The sequence below is a fragment of the Drosophila mauritiana genome, chromosome X (genome assembly GCF_004382145.1).
Source record: "Drosophila mauritiana strain mau12 chromosome X, ASM438214v1, whole genome shotgun sequence".
Lineage (NCBI taxonomy): Eukaryota > Metazoa > Arthropoda > Insecta > Diptera > Drosophilidae > Drosophila > Drosophila mauritiana.
In genome coordinates, this window is record NC_046672.1 from 14,095,412 (window position 1) to 14,120,374 (window position 24,963).

At 43.2% G+C, this 24,963-nt stretch overlaps 10 protein-coding genes and 2 pseudogenes across 12 annotated transcripts in view; 1 reads left to right on the forward strand and 11 right to left on the reverse strand.

Annotated features, from left to right (window-relative positions):
- Nucleotides 1-654: 654 nt before the first annotated feature.
- Nucleotides 655-1,638, reverse strand: LOC117148357 (suppressor-of-stellate-like protein). Its single transcript, XM_033315715.1, has 3 exons — nt 1,599-1,638; nt 1,014-1,541; nt 655-954 (listed from the first exon to the last, which is right to left on the reverse strand). Exons 1-3 carry the CDS (start codon nt 1,607-1,609, stop codon nt 846-848), a joined length of 648 nt encoding a protein of 215 aa, XP_033171606.1. The 5' UTR covers nt 1,610-1,638; the 3' UTR covers nt 655-845.
- Nucleotides 1,639-2,262: 624 nt separating this feature from the next.
- On the reverse strand, nt 2,263-3,295 carry LOC117148358. The gene is made up of 2 exons (XM_033315716.1): nt 3,124-3,295; nt 2,263-3,069 (listed from the first exon to the last, which is right to left on the reverse strand). The coding sequence occupies exon 2, from the start codon at nt 3,050-3,052 to the stop codon at nt 2,432-2,434; it is 621 nt and encodes a 206-aa protein (XP_033171607.1). The 5' UTR covers nt 3,053-3,069; nt 3,124-3,295; the 3' UTR covers nt 2,263-2,431.
- Nucleotides 3,296-4,242: 947 nt separating this feature from the next.
- Nucleotides 4,243-5,239, reverse strand: LOC117148356 (suppressor-of-stellate-like protein). Its single transcript, XM_033315714.1, has 3 exons — nt 5,185-5,239; nt 4,603-5,127; nt 4,243-4,543 (listed from the first exon to the last, which is right to left on the reverse strand). The coding sequence occupies exons 1-3, from the start codon at nt 5,193-5,195 to the stop codon at nt 4,399-4,401; spliced, it is 681 nt and encodes a 226-aa protein (XP_033171605.1). The 5' UTR covers nt 5,196-5,239; the 3' UTR covers nt 4,243-4,398.
- Nucleotides 5,240-5,799: 560 nt separating this feature from the next.
- LOC117148359 lies at nt 5,800-6,618 on the reverse strand (annotated as a pseudogene).
- Nucleotides 6,619-6,984: 366 nt separating this feature from the next.
- Nucleotides 6,985-8,057, reverse strand: LOC117147403. The gene is made up of 2 exons (XM_033314275.1): nt 7,884-8,057; nt 6,985-7,829 (listed from the first exon to the last, which is right to left on the reverse strand). The coding sequence occupies exon 2, from the start codon at nt 7,810-7,812 to the stop codon at nt 7,162-7,164; it is 651 nt and encodes a 216-aa protein (XP_033170166.1). The 5' UTR covers nt 7,813-7,829; nt 7,884-8,057; the 3' UTR covers nt 6,985-7,161.
- Nucleotides 8,058-9,002: 945 nt separating this feature from the next.
- Nucleotides 9,003-9,971, reverse strand: LOC117148394 (suppressor-of-stellate-like protein). Its single transcript, XM_033315758.1, has 3 exons — nt 9,932-9,971; nt 9,347-9,874; nt 9,003-9,287 (listed from the first exon to the last, which is right to left on the reverse strand). Exons 1-3 carry the CDS (start codon nt 9,940-9,942, stop codon nt 9,146-9,148), a joined length of 681 nt encoding a protein of 226 aa, XP_033171649.1. The 5' UTR covers nt 9,943-9,971; the 3' UTR covers nt 9,003-9,145.
- A 673-nt stretch (nt 9,972-10,644) lies between these two features.
- On the reverse strand, nt 10,645-11,686 carry LOC117148395 (spliceosome-associated protein CWC27 homolog). The gene is made up of 2 exons (XM_033315759.1): nt 11,512-11,686; nt 10,645-11,457 (listed from the first exon to the last, which is right to left on the reverse strand). Exon 2 carries the CDS (start codon nt 11,438-11,440, stop codon nt 10,814-10,816), a length of 627 nt encoding a protein of 208 aa, XP_033171650.1. The 5' UTR covers nt 11,441-11,457; nt 11,512-11,686; the 3' UTR covers nt 10,645-10,813.
- A 945-nt stretch (nt 11,687-12,631) lies between these two features.
- On the reverse strand, nt 12,632-13,652 carry LOC117148393 (suppressor-of-stellate-like protein). Its single transcript, XM_033315757.1, has 3 exons — nt 13,598-13,652; nt 13,016-13,540; nt 12,632-12,956 (listed from the first exon to the last, which is right to left on the reverse strand). The coding sequence occupies exons 1-3, from the start codon at nt 13,606-13,608 to the stop codon at nt 12,788-12,790; spliced, it is 705 nt and encodes a 234-aa protein (XP_033171648.1). The 5' UTR covers nt 13,609-13,652; the 3' UTR covers nt 12,632-12,787.
- Nucleotides 13,653-14,212: 560 nt separating this feature from the next.
- Nucleotides 14,213-14,994, reverse strand: LOC117147694 (annotated as a pseudogene).
- Nucleotides 14,995-15,418: 424 nt separating this feature from the next.
- On the reverse strand, nt 15,419-16,470 carry LOC117147409. Its single transcript, XM_033314285.1, has 2 exons — nt 16,297-16,470; nt 15,419-16,242 (listed from the first exon to the last, which is right to left on the reverse strand). The coding sequence occupies exon 2, from the start codon at nt 16,223-16,225 to the stop codon at nt 15,575-15,577; it is 651 nt and encodes a 216-aa protein (XP_033170176.1). The 5' UTR covers nt 16,226-16,242; nt 16,297-16,470; the 3' UTR covers nt 15,419-15,574.
- Nucleotides 16,471-17,419: 949 nt separating this feature from the next.
- LOC117147564 (suppressor-of-stellate-like protein) lies at nt 17,420-18,388 on the reverse strand. The gene is made up of 3 exons (XM_033314507.1): nt 18,349-18,388; nt 17,764-18,291; nt 17,420-17,704 (listed from the first exon to the last, which is right to left on the reverse strand). Exons 1-3 carry the CDS (start codon nt 18,357-18,359, stop codon nt 17,563-17,565), a joined length of 681 nt encoding a protein of 226 aa, XP_033170398.1. The 5' UTR covers nt 18,360-18,388; the 3' UTR covers nt 17,420-17,562.
- Nucleotides 18,389-23,224: 4,836 nt separating this feature from the next.
- LOC117147010 (zwei Ig domain protein zig-8) overlaps nt 23,225-24,963 on the forward strand; it is a 133,495-nt gene continuing 131,756 nt past the window's right edge. For all 3 annotated transcript variants that reach the window (XM_033313693.1, XM_033313695.1, XM_033313694.1), the window contains exon 1: nt 23,225-23,885. The gene's annotated coding sequence lies outside the window, so the exon portion shown is untranslated. The remainder of the gene's footprint in view (nt 23,886-24,963) is intronic.

The following is a 24,963-nucleotide window of genomic DNA, read 5'->3' on the forward strand; positions in this document are numbered from 1 at the left end:
GGTTCATTGTCGATGCAATTGTAATTACCATAAAAGCAGTGTAATTTACCTTGTGATTTTCTGCTAACTATTTTAATGAGTGTTCGTTAAACAATGATTATTTAAGCAATTTAGCACCAAGCTTGTTAATAAATATGTTAGCGAATGATCAGCAGATTAAAATAAAGCCCTTCAATTAGTAAAATCAATTAGTTGAGCATAAGCCGATTTCGTTCCTTTCTTAGGATGATATTGTATGAGCTTCGCATACGCCCCATTGTGTCGTATTTGTTTTGAAAATCATCAACTATTTGGAGCATAGCCAGTTTTTATACCCGTTACTCGTAGAAAGGGTAGAAAGGGTAGACTAGAATCGTTGAAAAGTATGTAACGGGCAGAAGGAAGCGTTTCCGACCATATAAAGTATATATATTATTGATCAGGATTAATAGCCGAGTCGATCTGGCCATGTCCGTCCGTCCGTACGAACGTCGAGATCTCAGGAACTACAAAAGCTAGAAGGCTGAGATTATACAGATTCTAGAGATGAAGACGCAGCGGAAGTTCTTTGACCCACGTGCCACGCCCACTCTAACGACCACAAACGGCACAAAACTGCCAAGCCCACATTTTTGAAAAATTGTTGAATATTTTTTCATAATTTTATTAGTCGCTTACATTTTTTTAGAAAAGATGGTATGGGTGTATTAGGGGTATGAAGTGTATGAGGTGTATGATTTGTATGAGGTGTATGAGGTGTATGAGGTGTAAGAGGTGCATGAGTATGTGGTAGCTGGCCATATCAACGCACTGGGGAATGTGTTTAATTGCAACAACAAGATATCGTGTGGAGTTAAACATCCTGGTCAATTCGGGAAGGAGGAGGCGGACGAGGTGGATCCGATATCCTCGGTCGAGGTCTCGCTCGATTCGAGCGGCTTCAAGGCCGACTCGTGCAACCGGAATCCATGGATACTGCAAGTAGAAGGGCTTTGTGTAGAAAATAACTATACTATACTCGGAGAATTACTTACCGGGGGACGTACTTCTCCACGGGCGGCTGGGGTCTTAACATCGGCAGCTGCATGAAGAACATGTGCGGGAAGCTGGTCCCAAACATGGCCCCGTCCAGCATTTCATTGCGGGATCGCGGCTTGAAGATGTCGTTACAGCGAGGGCAGTAGACCTTCACAGTAGACTGGCCCCACTTGTCGCTGAGGCCCACTGGGAGGGTTCTCTGCCTGTCACAGTAGAACCTCGGACACCTTCCGAAGTCCCCTCTCTCAAATTTTAGGCGCATGTCATCCACGCCATGCGCAGACAGGATGTATCTGGCGTGGATCATTCCGTACAGCTCCGCCTCATAGCCGGAGACCCAGTCCAAGGAACTGTCGAATATCGGATCCAGGACAATTTGCAGTGCCTCTGGTTTGTGCTTCAGGCCCTTCAGGTTGGACTTGCTCTCTATGAAGGCGATGGGCACGCGGCAGAGGAACTCGTTGCCTTTCATCCCAACGAACCAATCAATCCAGCTGGAATTTACCTTAGACTCGTTGCTTTGGCTACAAGATTTTACTGTGATTTCCTATTTTTTCCATAAGAAAAATCAAGTTACTTACGGGCTCGACATGTTGCCAGTTCACTCTTATAGAATATAATAAAAAGTAAACTGCAAAATCACAAGGCCTACTATGCCATAATGACATCTATGCGTCAGAGTATCGGCAGGGCTGCAACACTTAATCGGCCGATGACTTTTATATTATTTTATAAATAGTATCCACAGCAAAATGATTTCAATTCAGGAATTTTTAAACATTATATATTTTTATATCTTTTAACATTAACATTATACTAGATTCGTTGAAAAGCATGTAACGGGCAGAAGGAAGCGTTTCCGACCATATAAAGTATATATATTCTTGATCAGGATTAATAGCCGAGTCGATCTGGCCATGTCCGTCTGTCCGTACGAACGTCGAGATCTCAGGAACTACAAAAGCTAGAAGGCTGAGATTATACAGATTCTAGAGACGAAGACGCAGCGGAAGTTCTTTGACCCATGTTGCCACGCCCACTCTAACGACCACAAACGGCACAAAACTGCCAAGCCCACATTTTTGAAATATTGTTGAATATTTTTTCATAATTTTATTAGTCGCTTACATTTTATTTAGAAAAGGTGGTATCAGGTGTATTAGGGGTATGAAGTGTATGAGGTGTATGAGGTGTACGAGGTGTATGAGGTGTTTTAGAAGCAGTTCCGAAAAAATTTTCAGAAAATACATTTGAAGTATGCATGTATTTAGTATGCGATTTATTTAGAAAATTGGTACAAGTGTATCAACAAATGAGCATGTCTAATCTTCGTCCTCGGAGACCTATGCGCGTTAAGTCTTCGGATTAACCTGCTTCGCAGGACCATAGTAATCGGAGTAGAAAATTGGTAGTTTCACTCCTCACTGTCATCGTCCTCCTTGCCATCGGAATCATCGCCGCTTTCCAGCGAATCTTTGTCGCAGACGATGGTCACATCAGACTCATCCGATGGCACGTTGTCATTATCCGTATCGCTACCATCTTCAGAGGAGATCGAATTTGATTTACCATTGCTAAGCTTCGGTTCCGAATCCCCGCCAGCCATGGCCGCTTCTTCATCGTTTTTGATGAGCATCATTTGCACCTTCTTGTTGCGAGGACGAACACGATTGCGCGGCTTCTTGGGCTTCTTGGCCACCACCTTAATGGAGTCCTCTGATTCTGGCTTGGGTGGATTGGGTGGCTTGGGTGCCTTGGCCACTTTCGATGCGCCAGCTGTTGACGACTTGCGCACGATATCGCCACTAACCACGAAAAAAGCATTGTGATTGTGATTGATGCCCCGAACCTTGGGCATGGTAAACACAACCTCACTGGAATCGGTGAACTCGAAGGCCACCTCATGGATATCGGTGAGCTCATTCAACGGTAACATGGCCAATTCGGCCTGCACGCGCCTTTCAGTGGCCGCAGCCGATCCCTTGCCGCCAATGCGAAACGCCTCCTCTATTTTCTTCAGCTTGTTGAAATCCATAGTTCCGTTGAGAAATCCTATCAACTTGTATGTGTAAAGTGCGTGGAAAAGAATTTTCTCGAAGTGCTCACCTTGGAAATGCTGTGCTTTGCAAATAGTTAAGTAATATCCGCTCGAAGATGTGAATCAACTATGTCCTCACGCCAAATAAGAAATGGTATTGGTAGACTGCAAAGTTATCGACTTCTTTGAGTTTGTGACGCGTGCTAAAAGGGTTGCCAGATCTTTGTTAAGCCCTTGCAGATGGGAACTCTGGACTCGAAAATTCTTATTATGTTCGGCTGGCATAGTTATTTCTAGTTATGGAAATTGGTAGATTCAGTAGGATACTGTGAAATATATTCATATCTTCACCCGTTACTCGTAGAGTAAAAGTACAGTCACTAGAATAACAAGATGCGTGACGCCATACGATAGTTTTGCACACGATATTTTAGGGCTGGCTCTAGAGGTGGCTCCAGGCTCTATCGAATTTTTATTCAGCTCTCTTCTACGCATACAATGACAGCCGACAATTGTATATGTGCACACTTATGCTCATGCATTGTAAATTATACATAATATGCCCTTCACTTTACAAGTTCTTAGCCTTTAAATCTGTATTATTTTTGATTAATTGGCACGATGTAAAAAATTCTTGTTCTGCATTGACTTAACGATGTTATTTTTTGAATATAGCTTAGAAATAGTAATAGCCGCAAATATAACAAAATGAATTTCAAATATGACTTTATATTAGAATAATTGTCATTGAAGTATTCAGCTTGCGACGTGTGCAAAATTAGAGTAGACATTGTCTAGTAGACATAGATTCTTAGGTGCTTACGACCGCACGTCGTGCCTCAAGTAATCAATTTTGCATTAAACAACGCGCATATTTTTATATATTTTATAAACTTTAACATTCATGTATTATAATGTCTTTTTTAAAAGGGTATACTAGATTCGTTTAAAAGTATGTAACAAGCAGAAGGAAACGTTTCCGATGTAAATATATTCTTGACCAGGGTCAACAGTCGAGACGATCTGGCCATGTCCATCTGTCCGTCTCGGCATACAGATTTTATAGACAAAGACGCAGCCCAAGTTTTTTGACCCATGTTGCCACCCCCAATCTAACGCCCAAGAACCCCGCAAAACTGCCAAGCCCACATTTTTGAAAAATTGTTGAATATTTTTTCATAGTTTTATTAGTTGCTTACATTTTTTTTAGAAAAGGTGGTATGGGTGTATTAGGGGTTTGAAGTGTAAGAGGTGAATGAGTATGTGGTAGCTGGCCATATCAACGCACTGGGGAATGTGTTTAATTGCAACAACAAGATATCGTGTGGAGTTAAACATCCTGGTCAATTCGGGAAGGAGGAGGGGGACGAGGTGGGCAAGGATCCGATAGCCTCGGTCTCGGTCTCGGTCTCGGTCTCGGTCTCGGTCGAGGTCTCGCTCGATTCGAGCGGCATCAAGGCCGACTCATGCAACCGGAATCCATAGAGACTGCAAGTAGAAGCGCTTTGTGTAGAAAATAACTATACTATACTTGGAGAATTACTTACCGGGGGGCGTACTTCTCCACGGGCGGCTGGGGTCTCAACATCGGCAGCTGCATGAAGAACATGTGCGGGAAGCTGGTCCCGAACATGGCTCCATCCAGCTTTGGACGGTATCGCGGCCGGAAGACGTCTTTACAGCTTGGGCAGTAGATCTTAACTGTGGAATGGCCCCACTCGTCGCTGAGGCCCACTGGCAGGGCTTTCTGCCCCTTACAGTAGAACTTCGGACACGATCCGAAGTCCCCCATCTCATACTTCAGGCGCATATCTTCCACGCCACGCGCCGACATAATGTATCTGGCGTGGATCATGCCGTACAGCTTCTCCTCGTAGCCGGAGACCCAGGCCATGGACCTGTCGAACGACGGTTCCAGGACCACGTTCAGTGTGTCTTTCAAGTACTCCAGCCCCGTCAGGTTGAACTTGTCCTCTATGAAGCCGATGGGCACGCGGCAGACGAACTCGTTGCTTTTATTCCCAACGAACCAACCAATCCAGCTGGCATCTACTTTATGCTCGTTGCTCTGGCTACAAGATTTTACTGTGATTTGCTATCATTTCTATAAGAAAAACCAAGTTACTTACGGGCTCGACATGTTCACTCGTAAAAAATGTAATACAAAGTGCAGTGCGAAATGACAAGGGCTACTATGCCATAATGACATCAATGTGTCAGAGTATCGACAGGGCTGCAACACTTAATCGCCCGGGAACTCGATAACTTTATAAAAACTTTAAACTCGTCAAAGCGGCAAGTTCAGCTTTTATATTATTTTATTAATAGTATCCAAATCAAAATCTTATAAATTCAGGAATTTTTAACACTTAAATTCATTAATAAACTTACCATTCATTTATATTACCACTTAACTATTTAAATAAAACATAACTCATTTTATATTTTTTAATTATACCCGTTACTTGTAGAGTAAGCGGCTATACTAGATCCGTTTTCGACTATATAAAGTATATATATTCTTGATCAGGATTAATAGCCGAGTCGATCTGGCCATGGCCATCTGTTCGACGTCCGTATGAAAAATAAAAATAATGACTGTCGAAAACGTAACGCAGCGTAAGAAATCACGTTCTTGTAAGATAAACCTTTATTTAAAATTTTAGCTAAAATGAATAAATATGTTTGAGAATAAGTAGAAGTAGTTCGGAACAAATTTAGAGAAAATACATTTGAAGTATGCATGTATTTAGTATGCGATTTATTCAGAAAATTGGTAAATATGTATCAAGTTTCACTCCTTACTGTCATCGTCCTCCTTGTCGTCGGAATCATCGCCGAAGCTTTTCAGCGAATCTTTGGTGCTTTGGGTGCCTTGGATGGCATAGGTGCCTTGGATGGCATGGATGCCTTGGGTGCCTTGTGTGCCTTGGGTGGGATGGGTGCCGTGGATAGCATGGGTGCTTTGGGTGTCATGGCTGCCTTGGGTGCCTTGGATTGCATGGATGCCTTGGGTGCCTTGTGTGGGATGGGTGCCGTGGATGGCAAGGGTGCTTTGGTTGGCATGGGTGCCTTGGATGCCTTGGCTGCCTTGGGAGCCTCGGGTGCCTTGGGAGACTTGGCCACTTTCGATGGGCCAGCTGTTGACGACTTGCGCACGAAATGGCCACTAATCAAGAAGAAAGAATTGGAAGTGGTGCCCACAACCCTGGGCATGGTTACCACAACCTCACTGGAAACGGTGAACTTGATGGTCATCTCCTGGATTCCGCTGATATTCTTCAACGGTAACATGGCCAATGCAGCCTGCACGCGCTTCTCATCGACCTCAGTCAAGGATGGGATTTTCTTGTGCGGCGCATAGATCCCTTGCCACCGATGCGCACCGCCTCCTCCATTTTCTTGAGCTTGTTGAAGTCCATAACTCGAAATACTCATAAGTAATATCCACTCGGAGATGTGAATCAACTAGACTGCAAAGTCATCGTCTTCCTCTTTGAGTTTTTGACACGTATTAAAAGGGCTACCAGGGCTCTGTCATGCCCATGCAGATAGAAACTCTAGACTCGAAAATTCTTTTTATGTTCGGCCGGCATAATAAGTAGTAGCTCTTTTATTTCACAATAAATTATGCAATTAACAGCTCTTGAAATTTGTAGCTTCAGTAGAATATTGTCAAGTATATTCATTTTCTTTTTATTTATAATAGATATTCGGTTGTAAATTGTGATGATAACTCCTACAATTATTTTTAGACGATTAATCATTCTTTGGCCATTTCCCCAAAAAAATTTGACAACTCTATGCGAAAGAGAACATAAAATAATGACTGGCAAAAACGTAACGCAGCGTTCTTGTAAGATAAGCATTTGATGAAAATTTTCGGTACAATAAATAAACATGTTTTAGAAGCAGTTCCGAAAAAATTTACAGAAAATACATTTGAAGTATGCATGTATTTAGTATGCGATTTATTTAGAAAATTGGTACAAGTGTATCAACAAATGAGTATGTCTAATCTTCGTCCTCGGAGACCTATGCGCGTTAAGTCTTCGGATTAACCTGCTTCGCAGGACCATAGTAATCGGAGTAGAAAATTGGTAGTTTCACTCCTCACTGTCATCGTCCTCCTTGCCATCGGAATCATCGCCGCTTTCCAGCGAATCTTTGTCGCAGACGATGGTCTGATCCACATCAGACTCATCCGATGGCACGTTGTCATTATCCGGATCGCTACCATCTTCAGAGGAGATCGAAATTGATTTACCATTGCTAAGCTTCGGTTCCGAATCCCCGCCAGCCATGGCCGCTTCTTCAACGTTTTTGAAGAGCATCATTTGCACCTTCTTGTTGCGAGGACGAACACGATTGCGCGGCTTCTTGGGCTTCTTGGCCACCACCTTAATGGAGTCCTCTGATTCTGGCTTGGGTGGATTGGGTGGCTTGGGTGGCTTGGCCACTTTCGATGCGCCAGCCGTTGACGACTTGCGCACGATATCGCCACTAACCACGAAAAAAGAATTGTGATTGCTACCCCGAACCTTGGGCATGGTAAACACAGCCTCACTGGAATCGGTGAACTCGATGGCCACCTCATGGATACCGGTGAGCTCATTCAACGGTAACATGGCCAATTCGGCCTGCACGCGCCTTTCAGTGGCCGCAGCCGATGGGAGTCTCTTGTGCTTGCGGCGCACCGATCCCTTGCCGCCAATGCGAACCGCCTCGTCTATTTTCTTCAGCTTGTTGAAATCCATAGTTCCGTTGAGAAATCCTATCAACTTGTATGTGTAAAGTGCGTGGAAAAGAATTTTCTCGAAGTGCTCACCTTGGAAATGCTGTGCTTTGCAAATAGTTAAGTAATATCCGCTCGAAGATGTGAATCAACTATGTCCTCACGCCAAATAAGAAATGGTATTGGTAGACTGCAAAGTTATCGACTTCTTTGAGTTTGTGACGCGTGCTAAAAGGGTTGCCAGATCTTTGTTAAGCCCTTGCAGATGGGAACTCTGGACTCGAAAATTCTTATTATGTTCGGCTGGCATAGTTATTTCTAGTTATGGAAATTGGTAGATTCAGTAGGATACTGTGAAATATATTCATATCTTCACCCGTTACTCGTAGAGTAAAAGTACAGTCACTAGAATAACAAGATGCGTGACGCCATACGATAGTTTTGCACACGATATTTTAGGGCTGGCTCTAGAGGTGGCTCCAGGCTCTATCGAATTTTTATTCAGCTCTCTTCTACGCATACAATGACAGCCGACAATTGTATATGTGCACACTTATGCTCATGCATTGTAAATTATACATAATATGCCCTTCACTTTACAAGTTCTTAGCCTTTAAATCTGTATTATTTTTGATTAATTGGCACGATGTAAAAAATTTTTGTTCTGCATTGACTTAACGATGTTATTTTTTGAATATAGCTTAGAAATAGTAATAGCCGCAAATATAACAAAATGAATTTCAAATATGACTTTATATTAGAATAATTGTCATTGAAGTATTCAGCTTGCGACGTGTGCAAAATTAGAGTAGACATTGTCTAGTAGACATAGATTCTTAGGTGCTTACGACCGCACGTCGTGCCTCAAGTAATCAATTTTGCATTAAACAACGCGCATATTTTTATATATTTTATAAACTTTAACATTCATGTATTATAATGTCTTTTTTAAAAGGGTATACTAGATTCGTTTAAAAGTATGTAACAAGCAGAAGGAAACGTTTCCGATGTAAATATATTCTTGACCAGGGTCAACAGTCGAGACGATCTGGCCATGTCCATCTGTCCGTCTCGGCATACAGATTTTATAGACAAAGACGCAGCCCAAGTTTTTTGACCCATGTTGCCACCCCCAATCTAACGCCCAAGAACCCCGCAAAACTGCCAAGCCCACATTTTTGAAAAATTGTTGAATATTTTTTCATAGTTTTATTAGTTGCTTACATTTTTTTTAGAAAAGGTGGTATGGGTGTATTAGGGGTTTGAAGTGTAAGAGGTGAATGAGTATGTGGTAGCTGGCCATATCAACGCACTGGGGAATGTGTTTAATTGCAACAACAAGATATCGTGTGGAGTTAAACATCCTGGTCAATTCGGGATGGGGAGGGTGACGAGGAGGTGCCCGAGGAGGTGGCCGAGGATCCCATATTCGCGGTCGAGGACTCGCGCGATTCGAGCGGCTTCAAGGCCGACTCGTGCAACCGGAATCCATGGATACTGCAAGTAGAAGGGCTTTGTGTAGAAAATAACTATACTATACTCGGAGAATTACTTACCGGGGGACGTACTTCTCCACGGGCGGCTGGGGTCTTAACATCGGCAGCTGCATGAAGAACATGTGCGGGAAGCTGGTCCCAAACATGGCCCCGTCCAGCATTTCATTGCGGGATCGCGGCTTGAAGATGTCGTTACAGCGAGGGCAGTAGACCTTCACAGTAGACTGGCCCCACTTGTCGCTGAGGCCCACTGGGAGGGTTCTCTGCCTGTCACAGTAGAACCTCGGACACCTTCCGAAGTCCCCTCTCTCAAATTTTAGGCGCATGTCATCCACGCCATGCGCAGACAGGATGTATCTGGCGTGGATCATTCCGTACAGCTCCGCCTCATAGCCGGAGACCCAGTCCAAGGAACTGTCGAATATCGGATCCAGGACAATTTGCAGTGCCTCTGGTTTGTGCTTCAGGCCCTTCAGGTTGGACTTGCTCTCTATGAAGGCGATGGGCACGCGGCAGAGGAACTCGTTGCCTTTCATCCCAACGAACCAATCAATCCAGCTGGAATTTACCTTAGACTCGTTGCTTTGGCTACAAGATTTTACTGTGATTTCCTATTTTTTCCATAAGAAAAATCAAGTTACTTACGGGCTCGACATGTTGCCAGTTCACTCTTATAGAATATAATAAAAAGTAAACTGCAAAATCACAAGGCCTACTATGCCATAATGACATCTATGCGTCAGAGTATCGGCAGGGCTGCAACACTTAATCGGCCGATGACTTTTATATTATTTTATAAATAGTATCCACAGCAAAATGATTTCAATTCAGGAATTTTTAAACATTATATATTTTTATATCTTTTAACATTAACATTATACTAGATTCGTTGAAAAGCATGTAACGGGCAGAAGGAAGCGTTTCCGACCATATAAAGTATATATATTCTTGATCAGGATTAATAGCCGAGTCGATCTGGCCATGTCCGTCTGTCCGTACGAACGTCGAGATCTCAGGAACTACAAAAGCTAGAAGTCTCAGCCTTCTTATACAGATTCTAGAGACGAAGACGCAGCGGAAGTTCTTTGACCCATGTTGCCACGCCCACTCTAACGACCACAAACGGCACAAAACTGCCAAGCCCACATTTTTGAAATATTGTTGAATATTTTTTCATAATTTTATTAGTCGCTTACATTTTATTTAGAAAAGGTGGTATCAGGTGTATTAGGGGTATGAAGTGTATGAGGTGTATGAGGTGTACGAGGTGTATGAGGTGTATGAGGTGTAAGAGGTGTATGAGGTGTAAGAGGTGTATGAGGTGTTTTAGAAGAAGTTCCGAAAAAATTTTCAGAAAATACATTTGAAGTATGCATGTATTTAGTATGCGATTTATTTAGAAAATTGGTACAAGTGTATCAACAAATGAGCATGTCTAATCTTCGTCCTCGGAGACCTATGCGCGTTAAGTCTTCGGATTAACCTGCTTCGCAGGACCATAGTAATCGGAGTAGAAAATTGGTAGTTTCACTCCTCACTGTCATCGTCCTCCTTGCCATCGGAATCATCGCCGCTTTCCAGCGAATCTTTGTCGCAGACGATGGTCTGATCCACATCAGACTCATCCGATGGCACGTTTTCATTATCCGGATCGCTACCATCTTCAGAGGAGATCGAATTTGATTTACCATTGCTAAGCTTCGGTTCCGAATCCCCGCCAGCCATGGCCGCTTCTTCATCGTTTTTGAAGAGCATCATTTGCACCTTCTTGTTGCGAGGACGAACACGATTGCGCGGCTTCTTGGGCTTCTTGGCCACCACCTTAATGGACTCCTCTGATTCTGGCTTGGGTGGATTGGGTGGCTTGGGGGCCTTGGCCACTTTCGATGCGCCAGCCGTTGACGACTTGCGCACGATATCGCCACTAACCACGAAAAAAGCATTGTGATTGTGATTGATGCCCCGAACCTTGGGCATGGTAAACACAACCTCACTGGAATCGGTGAACTCGAAGGCCACCTCATGGATATCGGTGAGCTCATTCAACGGTAACATGGCCAATTCGGCCTGCACGCGCCTTTCAGTGGCCGCAGCCGATCCCTTGCCGCCAATGCGAAACGCCTCCTCTATTTTCTTCAGCTTGTTGAAATCCATAGTTCCGTTGAGAAATCCTATCAACTTGTATGTGTAAAGTGCGTGGAAAAGAATTTTCTCGAAGTGCTCACCTTGGAAATGCTGTGCTTTGCAAATAGTTAAGTAATATCCGCTCGAAGATGTGAATCAACTAATGTCCTCACGCCAAATAAGAAATGGTATTGGTAGACTGCAAAGTTATCGACTTCTTTGAGTTTGTGACGCGTGCTAAAAGGGTTGCCAGATCTTTGTTAAGCCCTTGCAGATGGGAACTCTGGACTCGAAAATTCTTATTATGTTCGGCTGGCATAGTTATTTCTAGTTATGGAAATTGGTAGATTCAGTAGGATACTGTGAAATATATTCATATCTTCACCCGTTACTCGTAGAGTAAAAGTACAGTCACTAGAATAACAAGATGCGTGACGCCATACGATAGTTTTGCACACGATATTTTAGGGCTGGCTCTAGAGGTGGCTCCAGGCTCTATCGAATTTTTATTCAGCTCTCTTCTACGCATACAATGACAGCCGACAATTGTATATGTGCACACTTATGCTCATGCATTGTAAATTATACATAATATGCCCTTCACTTTACAAGTTCTTAGCCTTTAAATCTGTATTATTTTTGATTAATTGGCACGATGTAAAAAATTCTTGTTCTGCATTGACTTAACGATGTTATTTTTTGAATATAGCTTAGAAATAGTAATAGCCGCAAATATAACAAAATGAATTTCAAATATGACTTTATATTAGAATAATTGTCATTGAAGTATTCAGCTTGCGACGTGTGCAAAATTAGAGTAGACATTGTCTAGTAGACATAGATTCTTAGGTGCTTACGACCGCACGTCGTGCCTCAAGTAATCAATTTTGCATTAAACAACGCGCATATTTTTATATATTTTATAAACTTTAACATTCATGTATTATAATGTCTTTTTTAAAAGGGTATACTAGATTCGTTTAAAAGTATGTAACAAGCAGAAGGAAACGTTTCCGATGTAAATATATTCTTGACCAGGGTCAACAGCCGAGACGATCTGGCCATGTCCATCTGTCCGTCTCGGCATACAGATTTTATAGACAAAGACGCAGCCCAAGTTTTTTGACCCATGTTGCCACCCCCAATCTAACGCCCAAAAACCCCGCAAAACTGCCAAGCCCACATTTTTGAAAAATTGTTGAATATTTTTTCATAGTTTTATTAGTTGCTTACATTTTTTTTAGAAAAGGTGGTATGGGTGTATTAGGGGTTTGAAGTGTAAGAGGTGAATGAGTATGTGGTAGCTGGCCATATCAACGCACTGGGGAATGTGTTTAATTGCAACAACAAGATATCGTGTGGAGTTAAACATCCTGGTCAATTCGGGAAGGAGGAGGGGGACGAGGTGGGCAAGGATCCGATAGCCTCGGTCTCGGTCTCGGTCTCGGTCGAGGTCTCGGTCTCGGTCTCGGTCTCGGTCTCGGTCGAGGGCTCGCTCGATTCGAGCGGCATCAAGGCCGACTCATGCAACCGGAATCCATAGAGACTGCAAGTAGAAGCGCTTTGTGTAGAAAATAACTATACTATACTTGGAGAATTACTTACCGGGGGGCGTACTTCTCCACGGGCGGCTGGGGTCTCAACATCGGCAGCTGCATGAAGAACATGTGCGGGAAGCTGGTCCCGAACATGGCTCCATCCAGCTTTGGACGGTATCGCGGCCGGAAGACGTCTTTACAGCTTGGGCAGTAGATCTTAACTGTGGAATGGCCCCACTCGTCGCTGAGGCCCACTGGCAGGGCTTTCTGCCCCTTACAGTAGAACTTCGGACACGATCCGAAGTCCCCCATCTCATACTTCAGGCGCATATCTTCCACGCCACGCGCCGACATAATGTATCTGGCGTGGATCATGCCGTACAGCTTCTCCTCGTAGCCGGAGACCCAGGCCATGGACCTGTCGAACGACGGTTCCAGGACCACGTTCAGTGTGTCTTTCAAGTACTCCAGCCCCGTCAGGTTGAACTTGTCCTCTATGAAGCCGATGGGCACGCGGCAGACGAACTCGTTGCTTTTATTCCCAACGAACCAACCAATCCAGCTGGCATCTACTTTATGCTCGTTGCTCTGGCTACAAGATTTTACTGTGATTTGCTATCATTTCTATAAGAAAAACCAAGTTACTTACGGGCTCGACATGTTCACTCGTAAAAAATGTAATACAAAGTGCAGTGCGAAATGACAAGGGCTACTATGCCATAATGACATCAATGTGTCAGAGTATCGACAGGGCTGCAACACTTAATCGCCCGGGAACTCGATAACTTTATAAAAACTTTAAACTCGTCAAAGCGGCAAGTTCAGCTTTTATATTATTTTATTAATAGTATCCAAATCAAAATCTTATAAATTCAGGAATTTTTAACACTTAAATTCATTAATAAACTTACCATTCATTTATATTACCACTTAACTATTTAAATAAAACATAACTCATTTTATATTTTTTAATTATACCCGTTACTTGTAGAGTAAGCGGCTATACTAGATCCGTTTTCGACTATATAAAGTATATATATTCTTGATCAGGATTAATAGCCGAGTCGATCTGGCCATGGCCATCTGTTCGACGTCCGTATGAAAAATAAAAATAATGACTGTCGAAAACGTAACGCAGCGTAAGAAATCACGTTCTTGTAAGATAAACCTTTATTTAAAATTTTAGCTAAAATGAATAAATATGTTTGAGAATAAGTAGAAGTAGTTCGGAACAAATTTAGAGAAAATACATTTGAAGTATGCATGTATTTAGTATGCGATTTATTCAGAAAATTGGTAAATATGTATCAAGTTTCACTCCTTACTGTCATCGTCCTCCTTGTCGTCGGAATCATCGCCGAAGCTTTTCAGCGAATCTTTGGTGCTTTGGGTGCCTTGGATGGCATAGGTGCCTTGGATGGCATGGATGCCTTGGGTGCCTTGTGTGCCTTGGGTGGGATGGGTGCCGTGGATAGCATGGGTGCTTTGGGTGTCATGGCTGCCTTGGGTGCCTTGGATTGCATGGATGCCTTGGGTGCCTTGTGTGGGATGGGTGCCGTGGATGGCAAGGGTGCTTTGGTTGGCATGGGTGCCTTGGATGCCTTGGCTGCCTTGGGAGCCTCGGGTGCCTTGGGAGACTTGGCCACTTTCGATGGGCCAGCTGTTGACGACTTGCGCACGAAATGGCCACTAATCAAGAAGAAAGAATTGGAAGTGGTGCCCACAACCCTGGGCATGATTACCACAACCTCACTGGAAACGGTGAACTTGATGGTCATCTCCTGGATTCCGCTGATATTCTTCAACGGTAACATGGCCAATGCAGCCTGCACGCGCTTCTCATCGACCTCAGTCAAGGATGGGATTTTCTTGTGCGGCGCATAGATCCCTTGCCACCGATGCGCACCGCCTCCTCCATTTTCTTGAGCTTGTTGAAGTCCATAACTCGAAATACTCATAAGTAATATCCACTCGGAGATGTGAATCAACTAGACTGCAAAGTCATCGTCTTCCTCTTTGAGTTTTTGACACGTATTAAAAGGGCTACCAGGGCTCTGTCATGCCCATGCAGATAGAAACTCTAGACTCGAAAATTCTTATTATGTTCGGCCGGCATAATAAGTAGTAGTTCTTTTATTTCACAATAAATTATGCAATTAACAGCTCTTGAAATTTGTAGCTTCAGTAGAATATTGTCAAGTATATTCATTTTCTTTTTATTTATAATAGATATTCGGTTGTAAATTGTGATGATATCTCCTACAATTATTTTTAGACGATTAATCATTCTTTGGCCATTTCCCCAAAAAAATTTGACAACTCTATGCGAAAGAGAACATAAAATAATGACTGGCAAAAACGTAACGCAGCGTTCTTGTAAGATAAGCATTTGATGAAAATTTTCGGTACAATAAATAAACATGTTTTAAAAGCAGTTCCGAAAAAATTTACAGAAAATACATTTGAAGTATGCATGTATTTAGTATGCGATTTATTTAGAAAATTGGTACAAGTGTATCAACAAATGAGTATGTCTAATCTTCGTCCTCGGAGACCTATGCGCGTTAAGTCTTCGGATTAACCTGCTTCGCAGGACCATAGTAATCGGAGTAGAAAATTGGTAGTTTCACTCCTCACTGTCATCGTCCTCCTTGCCATCGGAATCATCGCCGCTTTCCAGCGAATCTTTGTCGCAGACGATGGTCTGATCCACATCAGACTCATCCGATGGCACGTTGTCATTATCCGGATCGCTACCATCTTCAGAGGAGATCGAAATTGATTTACCATTGCTAAGCTTCGGTTCCGAATCCCCGCCAGCCATGGCCGCTTCTTCAACGTTTTTGAAGAGCATCATTTGCACCTTCTTGTTGCGAGGACGAACACGATTGCGCGGCTTCTTGGGCTTCTTGGCCACCACCTTAATGGAGTCCTCTGATTCTGGCTTGGGTGGATTGGGTGGCTTGGGTGGCTTGGCCACTTTCGATGCGCCAGCCGTTGACGACTTGCGCACGATATCGCCACTAACCACGAAAAAAGAATTGTGATTGCTACCCCGAACCTTGGGCATGGTAAACACAGCCTCACTGGAATCGGTGAACTCGATGGCCACCTCATGGATACCGGTGAGCTCATTCAACGGTAACATGGCCAATTCGGCCTGCACGCGCCTTTCAGTGGCCGCAGCCGATGGGAGTCTCTTGTGCTTGCGGCGCACCGATCCCTTGCCGCCAATGCGAACCGCCTCGTCTATTTTCTTCAGCTTGTTGAAATCCATAGTTCCGTTGAGAAATCCTATCAACTTGTATGTGTAAAGTGCGTGGAAAAGAATTTTCTCGAAGTGCTCACCTTGGAAATGCTGTGCTTTGCAAATAGTTAAGTAATATCCGCTCGAAGATGTGAATCAACTATGTCCTCACGCCAAATAAGAAATGGTATTGGTAGACTGCAAAGTTATCGACTTCTTTGAGTTTGTGACGCGTGCTAAAAGGGTTGCCAGATCTTTGTTAAGCCCTTGCAGATGGGAACTCTGGACTCGAAAATTCTTATTATGTTCGGCTGGCATAGTTATTTCTAGTTATGGAAATTGGTAGATTCAGTAGGATACTGTGAAATATATTCATATCTTCACCCGTTACTCGTAGAGTAAAAGTACAGTCACTAGAATAACAAGATGCGTGACGCCATACGATAGTTTTGCACACGATATTTTAGGGCTGGCTCTAGAGGTGGCTCCAGGCTCTATCGAATTTTTATTCAGCTCTCTTCTACGCATACAATGACAGCCGACAATTGTATTTGTGCACACTTACGCTCATGCATTGTAAATTATACATAATATGCCCTTCACTTTACAAGTTCTTAGCCTTTAAATCTGTATTATTTTTGATTAATTGGCACGATGTAAAAAATTCTTGTTCTGCATTGACTTAACGATGTTATTTTTTGAATATAGCTTAGAAATAGTAATAGCCGCAAATATAACAAAATGAATTTCAAATATGACTTTATATTAGAATAATTGTCATTGAAGTATTCAGCTTGCGACGTGTGCAAAATTAGAGTAGACATTGTCTAGTAGACATAGATTCTTAGGTGCTTACGACCGCACGTCGTGCCTCAAGTAATCAATTTTGCATTAAACAACGCGCATATTTTTATATACTTTATAAACTTTAACATTCAACTATGTATTATAATGTCTTTTTTAAAAGGGTATACTAGATTCGTTTAAAAGTATGTAACAAGCAGAAGGAAACGTTTCCGATGTAAATATATTCTTGACCAGGGTCAACAGCCGAGACGATCTGGCCATGTCCATCTGTCCGTCTCGGCATACAGATTTTATAGACAAAGACGCAGCCCAAGTTTTTTGACCCATGTTGCCACCCCCAATCTAACGCCCAAAAACCCCGCAAAACTGCCAAGCCCACATTTTTGAAAAATTGTTGAATATTTTTTCATAGTTTTATTAGTTGCTTACATTTTTTTTAGAAAAGGTGGTATGGGTGTATTAGGGGTTTGAAGTGTAAGAGGTGAATGAGTATGTGGTAGCTGGCCATATCAACGCACTGGGGAATGTGTTTAATTGCAACAACAAGATATCGTGTGGAGTTAAACATCCTGGTCAATTCGGGATGGGGAGGGTGACGAGGAGGTGCCCGAGGAGGTGGCCGAGGATCCCATATTCGCGGTCGAGGACTCGCGCGATTCGAGCGGCTTCAAGGCCGACTCGTGCAACCGGAATCCATGGATACTGCAAGTAGAAGGGCTTTGTGTAGAAAATAACTATACTATACTCGGAGAATTACTTACCGGGGGACGTACTTCTCCACGGGCGGCTGGGGTCTTAACATCGGCAGCTGCATGAAGAACATGTGCGGGAAGCTGGTCCCAAACATGGCCCCGTCCAGCATTTCATTGCGGGATCGCGGCTTGAAGATGTCGTTACAGCGAGGGCAGTAGACCTTCACAGTAGACTGGCCCCACTTGTCGCTGAGGCCCACTGGGAGGGTTCTCTGCCTGTCACAGTAGAACCTCGGACACCTTCCGAAGTCCCCTCTCTCAAATTTTAGGCGCATGTCATCCACGCCATGCGCAGACAGGATGTATCTGGCGTGGATCATGCCGTACAGCTCCGCCTCATAGCCGGAGACCCAGTCCAAGGAACTGTCGAATATCGGATCCAGGACAATTTGCAGTGCCTCTGGTTTGTGCTTCAGGCCCTTCAGGTTGGACTTGCTCTCTATGAAGGCGATGGGCACGCGGCAGAGGAACTCGTTGCCTTTCATCCCAACGAACCAATCAATCCAGCTGGAATTTACCTTAGACTCGTTGCTTTGGCTACAAGATTTTACTGTGATTTCCTATTTTTTCCATAAGAAAAATCAAGTTACTTACGGGCTCGACATGTTGCCAGTTCACTCTTATAGAATATAATAAAAAGTAAACTGCAAAATCACAAGGCCTACTATGCCATAATGACATCTATGCGTCAGAGTATCGGCAGGGCTGCAACACTTAATCGGCCGATGACTTTTATATTATTTTATAAATAGTATCCACAGCAAAATGATTTAAATTCAGGAATTTTTAAACATTATATATTTTTATATTTTTTAACATTAACATTATACTAGATTCGTTGAAAAGCATGTAACGGGCAGAAGGAAGCGTTTCCGACCATATAAAGTATATATATTCTTGATCAGGATTAATAGCCGAGTCGATCTGGCCATCCATCTGTTCGTCGTCCGTATGAACGTCGAACAATTTGGAACAATTTTAAAATTGTGTTTAATTTTAATCCCCAATTGATTCTATCGATATCCCAGAATAATCCCACACTAGCTGAGTAAGGGGTATCTGATAGTCGGGAAACTCGACTATAGCATTCTCTCTTGTTTGATACTAGGACCAAGGTGGCTTTATATCGCATTTAAGAGTCTTTCGGAATAATAGCTATTTTTCGTGCAGACATTTGTTTGGACAATGCATGGAAATCTTGGCCTACTTTTCGCCACGAATACTACTGCTTTCTGTTTAATCAAACCCGGAACGTTATTAAATGTGCACATCGTCACGTCGTCCAGTTGCCACTTGGGAGGCAATCCAAGACAATGGGCGCCCGTCCGAAAATGTAGCACTAATGAGGCACATGCCACACGCACAACCAGCCAGCCACCCATCCATCCCATCCACCCATCCACTGGCAGCCATTAGGAACACCCACTTTTAAACACCCACAACCCCTTTTCGCGTTTCGCGAAGAAGTTGCGCTCTGCAGTCGCGCAATTGTCAACAGCAAAACAATATACAAATAAATTGTATTTTATTTCACTTAAGTTGAAAGGCAGCATCGCAAGGAGCCACGCGCTGCGCGTCTTTTGGCAGCTGCACTGGGAAAAAAAATATATTGATAGCAGGCCAGATTGCCATGGATGTATGTAGCTTAGTTTTGAAATGGCAGCTTCAGATGTATTTGCTGTTACTCATTTATATATATATATATATTATATTATATTGCTAAAGATTGTGTACCATGTTATTCAAACGGTGGCAACTATGTTGCATAATTGTGCTCAGTGTAGTCAAACAAGATGTTGCAGATGCGGGACTTGGGACTTGGGAATCGCAGAAGGACTGTCGGGTGGGGGGCAGGACCTTGAGGAGGCGACAGGAGGCGTTCAGGTGAACGTCGGCACTGACAATGCGCCGTCTTCGTCGTCGTAGTTGCATTTCGTGGCTGTTGCACTAAAACAAAAGAGGCTGCCAGGACAATGGCGGCAGGATAAGCAACAACCAGAAACTGCACAAAAGCCAGGACGAAAACACGAGGGGTGCAAAAGGCAGTGGCGCCTGAAAAGGGGGTTACACTTAACCCGTTGGGTGCAGCGTCGCCTTCGACGATTAGAAAATCGATACTGAAACTAAGTACGATTGCACATTTATAATTAATCGGCATTTTAAGCGAATTATTATGGACTTCCTTTTGCTAAAACGCCCGCGGCATATTTTCTATGTGTGTCTGGCCACAATTTTTTAAGTTAATAAGCCGTTGAGCTGTGTGGTTATGCGTTTCGAAATTAAGCAGTTATAGAACCATTTTATGGCTAAAGGCAAAATCTGAAATCTGTTAATTTGTGTGATTCGAGGGATTATACATTTAGGGACTTACGAAAGAGCTATAAAGCTAACCGAATTTCAACATAAATTCAAGTTGTGTAATATATGTATGTACATTCAATTGAATTCATGTTTCTCCTTTCTCCAACGTGCAACATTCACTTTCTTTGGCATGAATAATAATTTAACTTATTGAAAAATCGCCTCCATGGGGATGGCAAAAGTTCAGGGACAAGTTCAGCCTATACGTTCAGAGATGTATATATATTTTAAAATAAATGTTTTCATTTTTGTGAAAGCCTCGAAATACAAGTATTTTGCTTATTGAAGAACAGATTCCACAGGGGGATACAAAAGTTCATGGACATCATGCACCCCCACACCCCTGAAAGGGCAAAATAGATAAATATAATATGTATAAAAAATGTACTTTCAAGAGGCAAGGAGAAATGCGTGGTAGTCTATATAATACACTTCATGGCGAACGCTTAGCAGACTGCTCTTGATTTAAATGAGACCTTAATGGCTCATAGACTGTCAGTTTCGCGGGGGTGTGTGTGCAACGTCCTGGCCATATCTTAAACCCCTCAAGACAGAGGACTTTTGTGGCAAGGTGGCAAAGGATGGAAGGATGAATTCATTGCAGATGCTGCTGCTCCTGATGCTGCTGCTGCGGCGTTTCGCATAAATGCAGAAAGTTTCCTCCAAGGTAGCCTTGATGTTGCCACTGCACTTTTTGTGCCGCATGCCGCAGCAAATTCCCCCTGCCTTGCCGCGCCACGCCCAACCAGCCCGCAACTTTTGCCCACCTGCATGCAACAGAGTTGCAGCAACGCTTTTTGGCTCGCTGAGTGCAATTTTTTAATGACAACTTTCGACTGAGTGAGTGGGTGGATGGGTGGGTGGGTTTTGGTCGAAAATCAACTTGATGCTGCTCGACGATGCGCAAACCGAGCGAAGTGAGTGCAAAGGGCTTAGGACTCTTGCTGCCAAAAGCAGCAAAAACATGGCAAAAATCAGGGGAAAACCATCAACAGCAACAACAACAACGGCGAAAACCGTTCAAGTGAGCAGCCATAAGAGATTTCCCCGCCGCACCAGCCAAGAAATTCGAATCCGAGTGGCAAGTCAGTGCAAAAGTAATGCAAAGTCAGCAAAGTGCAACGCGCAGGGAAAACAACCTGAAAGCGGGATGCACTGAAAAAAAACGAACCCATGAATATGTAATCAATCAAGGAGAAAACATATTGCATACACTTAAAATTTCAATTTATTGAAGAATTATTTGTGCTTAGAAGGAAGCACTTCTATGATAGTAATTCAATCAAGAAATAATAATAATTTTGAAAACTGCGCTTTTGAATGTTTCTGTAATACATGTATAGAATACGTTATCAATAATTTGCCATCAAATTTAATGTTAATTAGGCTGTTTAGCCATTCAGTCATTATAATTTTATTTTAATGAGCTAATAATCGAATCAAAAACGATGGAAATTCGTGAATATATTGTACATGTATTGTGAAAATGCAGCTGATATGTAATAATCATAGCTCATTCGGTTTTTCCCTCGGAGGAAGGAAGGAAGTTGGTGGCACAATTGGATCCGCAGGCGGGGTAACGACACACTGACCGAGTTCAAATGACTGCCGAGTATCTCGAGATGGCGCGCAGTTGAAAGCTGAAGTTGAGGGACTGAGTGCAGGAAGCAGGATCTGCGGCTGCCATCTTAATTTGCATGCACTCGCTGGCGGTGCGTGTGTAATTTATTTGTCGCGCGAGCGGAATTCCCTTGAACTTGTCCGCTGGCATCAGCATCGCCACCATCATCACCAGCAAAACCAGCAGTAGGAGCGGCAGGCGGACTTGCAGCATGCAACATGCAACATGAGCAGCAGTTAGCAGTCAGCAGTCCGTCGTCTCGTGTCCTGCGTCCTGTGTCTGCGCCACATCGTGCGTCTGCCGACGACACGCAGGACTCTTCGTGCCGCCCGCTGCAGTTGCAGCACTGCCTGCCTCTCGGCCGCGACTGTCGTTCGGTGGCGCCACACGAGCTGAGGGAGTCCAATGGAGTCCACACAGGACACCGCCAGCGATGCCCCGCCCCTTCGATAACAAGTGGGCGAACCTAACAATTTGTAAATCTGAAATTATAGAAAATAAATATGAGAAATTGTTTTAATTCTTTAAATACTTTCCCATATCAAAATAACAACTAAAATTTGACATCGTAAGTTAAAATAGTTCATTTATCATTATATTTAAGTGAATATTCAATAAATGAGTACCACATACATACATACATATGTACAAACATACTAAGCACACCGAACACAAACTATAAATACGCATAAAAACTTACATACATATGTATGTACGTTGAATAAGCAATGATATGCAATTGAAAGAAGAGAGAGAGAGAGCAATTCCAGAGATCGTTATCAGCAAAATCAGTGGCGAACCAGAGGAAACATGCAAAACTAACAGTTTGTGAATGAATTACCTTGGATACACACCTGAATTTTCGCTGCCTGATACTTTTTGAGAATGAGAAATAACGGAAGCTAATACGCTCATGATAGATAAGAATTAGTTTAGCTGTTTATTGTATACAAATGCATGTATATATTTACACATATATATATATGTATGTAAGCACAAAGTTTTCATTAATGCAGTGGGTGTGTTTGTTTTCAAAGAACCGCCTTGTCCAAATGTTTTCTTCTTTGTTAATTTCGAGTGCAAAACCACATTACACGTGTTGTTTATTCATTTTGGGGTGGTTTAACCCCTGGCGACCCCTGGCCCGGCATTTATCGAACCTTTGCTCATCTCCCATGCGAATGCAGTCCACACTCGCGTTCCACAAGTGCCACTTTGCGCGCGCGCATCGCCCTAAACCTCCGCACGAAGTGGATTTCGGTTGAGTGGAGCGGGATGCGGATGTGGAGCAGCGACGCCGAACGTACAGCTTTGCCAAAGGTGTGCGCGCGTGTGTGTGTGTCAGTGGAACTCGTTGGCCGAGACACCTACGAAACGACACGAGGGCGACACGAAGCTTTGGCCGAGTTTTGAGCCTCGAGTGTTCGGCGATTCAGTTTCGTTTAGGTTATCGAACACAACGGTTTGTGCTACGCGATTGAAGGCGGATATTCACTGCATTTGACTCGACTCGATTCGATTCGTTTCGTCTCGTTTCGGATCGTCTTGCCTGCCATACAACTCGAACTCGAATCCGAATGCGAATGCGAATGCTCGACAACTGAATTCCCTCCGACATCGAAACTGTAAATCTCGAGGAATTCAAACGCTGCAGGAAAGGCAGGCGGTGAAACGGTCGCGATCGCGATCATCAAATTGCAATTGTGGCTGGCTCGTCCTAAACCGCCCAACGTCCCACGTTCCGCGCCCCCGCCCGCCACACACGGAACGTTGCCCCCACACCGCGCCGCCCAACACATTAACCCCCGTTAACCCCCGGGAAATTCAAAACGCGTCGCGTCGCGTCGGGAAACGCGTGCCGCCGCCAATTGCATCTGTTGTTTGTTGTTTTTTTCGGTTGAGTGTGTGAGAGTGTGCCATCTATATTGCATTGTTGTTGTTTCTCTTTTTGGGGTTTTCCTCAATTGACAAGAAAAACACGAAAACAAAGAAGGCGAGAGACGTACAAGTGAAACGTAAACAATGAAAAGTGAGACGACGGCGGGCGAAAAAGTGAAATCCAGTTGATTGCAGTTTGCAGTTGGCAGCAGCTGCAGAGCGAAAGCGAAAAGCTTAGCATACTTTTGGGCCTGCCCCAATAACTCAAGCCGTAAGTGTCCTGTGTGTGTGTGTGTGTGTGCGTGTGCGGGTGGTGTGCGTTGGTATTGTTGTGCTTGTGTGTTTCTGTGTGCGGATGAGCCTTTTAAAGTCCCGAGGCTGTTGCTGCACAGTCTAACCCAATTGAAACGGAAATTCGCTTCAAAAAGCGCCAAAAAAAAAAAAAATACTAAAAATCCTAACTTAACTTTTGAAATAGAGGAATTTCGTTAATTTTAAAGCCCGCTGGCTGAACAGGATGTTAATTATTATAAGAATATCACTGTTAACAATACCACTTTCATATGTTCAAATGCCGCTGGCAAACCCGAACATCGTAGTTTTATAAAAGGAAATTATTTAAGTGTTTTACGCGCAACCTAACACATAAAATCTCTTAACTGCTTATTATCCTGTGAATTGTAATTACTGGAGAATGTGACTTGTTTGTGCGTAATTCTTGCTCCATAAATATGCCTAAATATTGGGCTGCAAAGTTCCGAAAACTTCTCAAGTCCCTCAGAAGTGCAACAAAAATTAAAAATTTAAAGAGAACGCCAGCAGTGGCGAAAAGTTTGATCTGCGATCTCCAACTTGTACTAATAAATATGCTGCCATACATTACATTTTCCATTTTTTTTTTTTGAGCTGCCAGTGTGCAAAACTTGTATCACGAAATTTTCAGATCCTGAAAAGAAAAGGACGAAAACAAGTGCACACCTGCGAGCAGAAAATTTCAAGTTGCTTCCATGTGCCGTCGCCAGCGAAGCAGGCAAAAATGTTTAAGGCGAATTGCGAACTTTCACTCAATTTATTCGAACTTTTCTCGCCTGCCTACGGATTTGCTTTCATTTTTTTATGCCGACACATATTTTTTTTTTGCTGCTTTTCTTCATTTTGGGTAGCAAAAATCGAATCAGCGAGGCAGGAGCAACAGCAGCGGGCCAAAATAAAAATATATATGTGTGTATATCTATGTATACAAAGAAAAATGCGATAATTTAATCTGGTTAAAGCTGCGAAGGCTATGGCCAAAGCTATATAGCTCGATTTTCCCAGGAGTAAAGCTGCTATGCAGCAGACTTTTGGTC

What these genes read in the sequence shown, in the direction of transcription:
- LOC117148357 (XM_033315715.1), bottom strand. An exon ending in GTGGAGAAGTACGTCCCCCG is followed by an intron (nt 955 to 1,013) that starts GTAAGTAATTCT and finishes TTCTACTTGCAG; the next exon opens with TATCCATGGATTCCGGTTGC.
- LOC117148358 (XM_033315716.1), bottom strand. Translation starts at nt 3,052, where the DNA reads ATGGATTTCAACAAGCTGAAGAAAATAGAGGAGGCGTTTCGCATTGGC.
- LOC117148356 (XM_033315714.1), bottom strand. An exon ending in GTGGAGAAGTACGCCCCCCG is followed by an intron (nt 4,544 to 4,602) that starts GTAAGTAATTCT and finishes TTCTACTTGCAG; the next exon opens with TCTCTATGGATTCCGGTTGC.
- LOC117147403 (XM_033314275.1), bottom strand. Translation starts at nt 7,812, where the DNA reads ATGGATTTCAACAAGCTGAAGAAAATAGACGAGGCGGTTCGCATTGGC.
- LOC117148394 (XM_033315758.1), bottom strand. An exon ending in GTGGAGAAGTACGTCCCCCG is followed by an intron (nt 9,288 to 9,346) that starts GTAAGTAATTCT and finishes TTCTACTTGCAG; the next exon opens with TATCCATGGATTCCGGTTGC.
- LOC117148395 (XM_033315759.1), bottom strand. Translation starts at nt 11,440, where the DNA reads ATGGATTTCAACAAGCTGAAGAAAATAGAGGAGGCGTTTCGCATTGGC.
- LOC117148393 (XM_033315757.1), bottom strand. An exon ending in GTGGAGAAGTACGCCCCCCG is followed by an intron (nt 12,957 to 13,015) that starts GTAAGTAATTCT and finishes TTCTACTTGCAG; the next exon opens with TCTCTATGGATTCCGGTTGC.
- LOC117147409 (XM_033314285.1), bottom strand. Translation starts at nt 16,225, where the DNA reads ATGGATTTCAACAAGCTGAAGAAAATAGACGAGGCGGTTCGCATTGGC.
- LOC117147564 (XM_033314507.1), bottom strand. An exon ending in GTGGAGAAGTACGTCCCCCG is followed by an intron (nt 17,705 to 17,763) that starts GTAAGTAATTCT and finishes TTCTACTTGCAG; the next exon opens with TATCCATGGATTCCGGTTGC.